The 2791-nt window shown below is 40.0% G+C and overlaps 1 protein-coding gene across 1 annotated transcript; it reads right to left on the bottom strand.

Annotated features, from left to right (window-relative positions):
• Positions 1-220: 220 nt before the first annotated feature.
• Positions 221-1791, bottom strand: LOC145570490 (uncharacterized). The gene is made up of 4 exons (XM_081629605.1): positions 1770-1791; positions 1546-1691; positions 1096-1450; positions 221-1014 (listed from the first exon to the last, which is right to left on the bottom strand). The coding sequence occupies exons 1-4, from the start codon at positions 1789-1791 to the stop codon at positions 221-223; spliced, it is 1317 nt and encodes a 438-aa protein (XP_081485731.1).
• Positions 1792-2791: the final 1000 nt, after the last annotated feature.

The raw sequence follows: 2791 nt of genomic DNA, 5'->3' as shown, positions 1-2791 counted from the left end.
TAACATTCATTAATATATATAGGTTATTTGGGAACATTGCAAAAATCCAACTTTCAATAGTAAAGTTGTCTACTAAATTACCAAATAACAACAGCAAAAATCATCCCAAATGACCAAAAAACAGAGTTAACTACAAGTTTTGACTTTCTAACAAATTATCAAAATGCATATGCCACTATACTGCAGAACAAAAGACTTAGGAGCTTGGAGAATTTGATTTTCATTGAGACATAGGCACTGGTTGGCTAGGCAACTGTGAAGCTGTCACTACTGTTGCTTGCTCAGCTGAGGGTCTGCCCTTCTGTCCCTTTGCTTGTTTAGCTGAAGCTGCAGACTGAGATCCAACTTCTTCAGATTTCTTTGCTGCCTTAGCTGCCTTTGCTGCATTACTTTGGTCTCTGACCCTAGGATTTTTTATGACAACAGGCTCATTTGACTTCAGTTCTTTCCCAGTTAACCCTCCCTTACAAGTTGTCTTATTATGGCCAAAGCAACCACATTTGCTACATTTGACTATTTTGGACCTTTTTCCAGGTTGCTCTTCACCTTTCTCCCTCTTTCTATTCCTACTTGGTCTTCCAATTCCCCTCTTCATCTTAGGAGGCATGATGATTGTACCTGACTCATCTGCAGGCCATTGCTGTGTGTCAGGAATTGGGTTAATGCATACACTATAAGCTTGCTTGTAAGTCTTCATAGAATACCAGGAACTGACAAAGTCATGTGGGTCAAGCTTTGCATCAATGCAGGCCCTAATGGCATGCCTACATGGCACACCTGTCAGTTGCCATGCCCCATAGGAACAAATCTTCTTGTTTAAGCTCAGAGGAAACTGTGATCTTCCTTCATGAATTTCATATTCTCCTGGACTGGACTTGAAAGCTCTACATTTTGAGGTAGCTTTACCTATTTCTTTCACTAGCTTCACAATTTTAGGAGTAATGTCTTCATCTTTCCAAGACCTTGCATTCTCCATCCTTGTTGCAATTCTCACCATACAAACCCTTCTTATTCCTGCATTCAGTATCATAATTAGATGTCTTACCAAACTAGTTTGAAATAACAATGATATCATAGCAAGTGAACAATTAATACCTTCTAGCAAAGTCAAAATAGGCCTACACCTATTCACCCCAAGTGTAGAGTTGAAGCTCTCTACAAAATTAGAGGTATTGGAGTCATTGCAAACATTTGGGTCAAATGCATGCTTACTCCATTTAGATTGCTCTCCCAAGTCTACAAACCAACATATGACATCATCACCTCCTACTTTCTGCAACTTCTCCATAGCTTTCCTAAATGTGAAAGCTGAAGATGCATTGCAAGCTCTCCAAACGAGAACATACATCATAGGGCCTGGAAAAAGTTTCTTGAAGTTTCTACTGAGATGCCTACAGCAAAACCTCCTATCAGCTTTAGGCCAGACTTGTTCTAATGCAAGTTCAACTCCCTGATACAATGAGTACACAATAAGCATGTTTAGGGATAGACTCATATCATATCAAAACAATGAAAAAATTAAAACACAAAGAGGAAAGTACTTGCCTTTTGCCTATCAGAAATAATGGTCCAATGCTCCCTTGATGAGTCTTTCACAATGTTCAACAAATGCCAAAAGAAGTATGTCCATGATTGCTTGTCTTCTTGGCCAACTACAACATATGCAATGGGGAAGATCTCATTGTTTCCATCTATTCCCACAGCAGAGAGCAATACCCCCCATAGTTACCTTTGAGATGGGTCCCATCTACACCAATTAAAGGTCTAACACCTCTTAACAGACCTTTCCATTATCCAGTGAAGGAGATAAAGATGCTTGTAAATTGCAGCTGTTTAGGGATAGACTCAGTTTCATTCCATGCACAAAAATCTTTTGACTCTGGGTTTGTTTCTATGCACATCTTAGCATATTGTGGTAGCATTCCATATGACTCATCATGTCCTCCAAACAACTGCTCAATCACATAGCTCTTTAACCTGTACAAGGTTGACTGCCTCATGTAGATGTCATATCTCTGAAAAAGAAGTTCATTGAGTGCTTTCCCAGGAATGTCTGGGTTAGCCCTGATGTCTTCCATGACTTTTTGTGATGCCCATTTTACATTGCATATGGGGTTGTAAGTCTCTAAGCCCCTGCAAGTGTGTACATTAGGCCATATTTTCTTGATTGACCAAGTTCTTCCATCTGACAGTCTACTGGCATGCAATCTCCAATCACTGCATTCAGATTGGCAAACTGCACTGTACCTTTTGTTGTCAGCATACTCTACATTGATGGAAAATCTTTCTTGAACAACAAAATCCTTCAAAGTGTCCTTAAAGTGAGATTTGTCAGTAAAAATCATCCAAGGCCTGAGTGTTATTTTACCAAAATCAGCATCCTCATACATTTCTCCATTCTTGTACAATCTCTGAAAATAATCTTCATCATCTTCATCATCAAAGAAGTCAAACCATTTTGTTGGTTTCCAAGTGTCCTTCGCTTTTGGAATCCTATTAAGCTGCTCTTGCTCATCTTCTGGAATATCACCTGTTGGTGCAACTTCTCCATCAGAGTCTTCTTCAGCTTCATTATAACCACCTGATCTCTCAGTCTCCATAGACTCAGAGCTTTGGACAACAAATTGCATCCTTCTTCTCACCCTAGAACCAGAAGAACTGCCCTGCACCTGACTCAAATTCACCCCTGAAGAACTGCCCTGCACCTGACTCAAATTCACCCCTGAAGAACTGCCCTCAGTCACAGTCACATTCACCTTAGAAGCTGATCCATGAATCTGACTCACAGTGT

This window comes from Chenopodium album, chromosome 2 (genome assembly GCF_948465745.1).
Source record: "Chenopodium album chromosome 2, dcCheAlbu1.1, whole genome shotgun sequence".
In the NCBI taxonomy this organism is placed as follows: Eukaryota; Viridiplantae; Streptophyta; class Magnoliopsida; order Caryophyllales; family Amaranthaceae; genus Chenopodium; species Chenopodium album.
The sequence above is the reverse complement of the archived record's forward strand: the minus strand, read 5'-3'. Positions and strand labels throughout refer to the sequence as shown.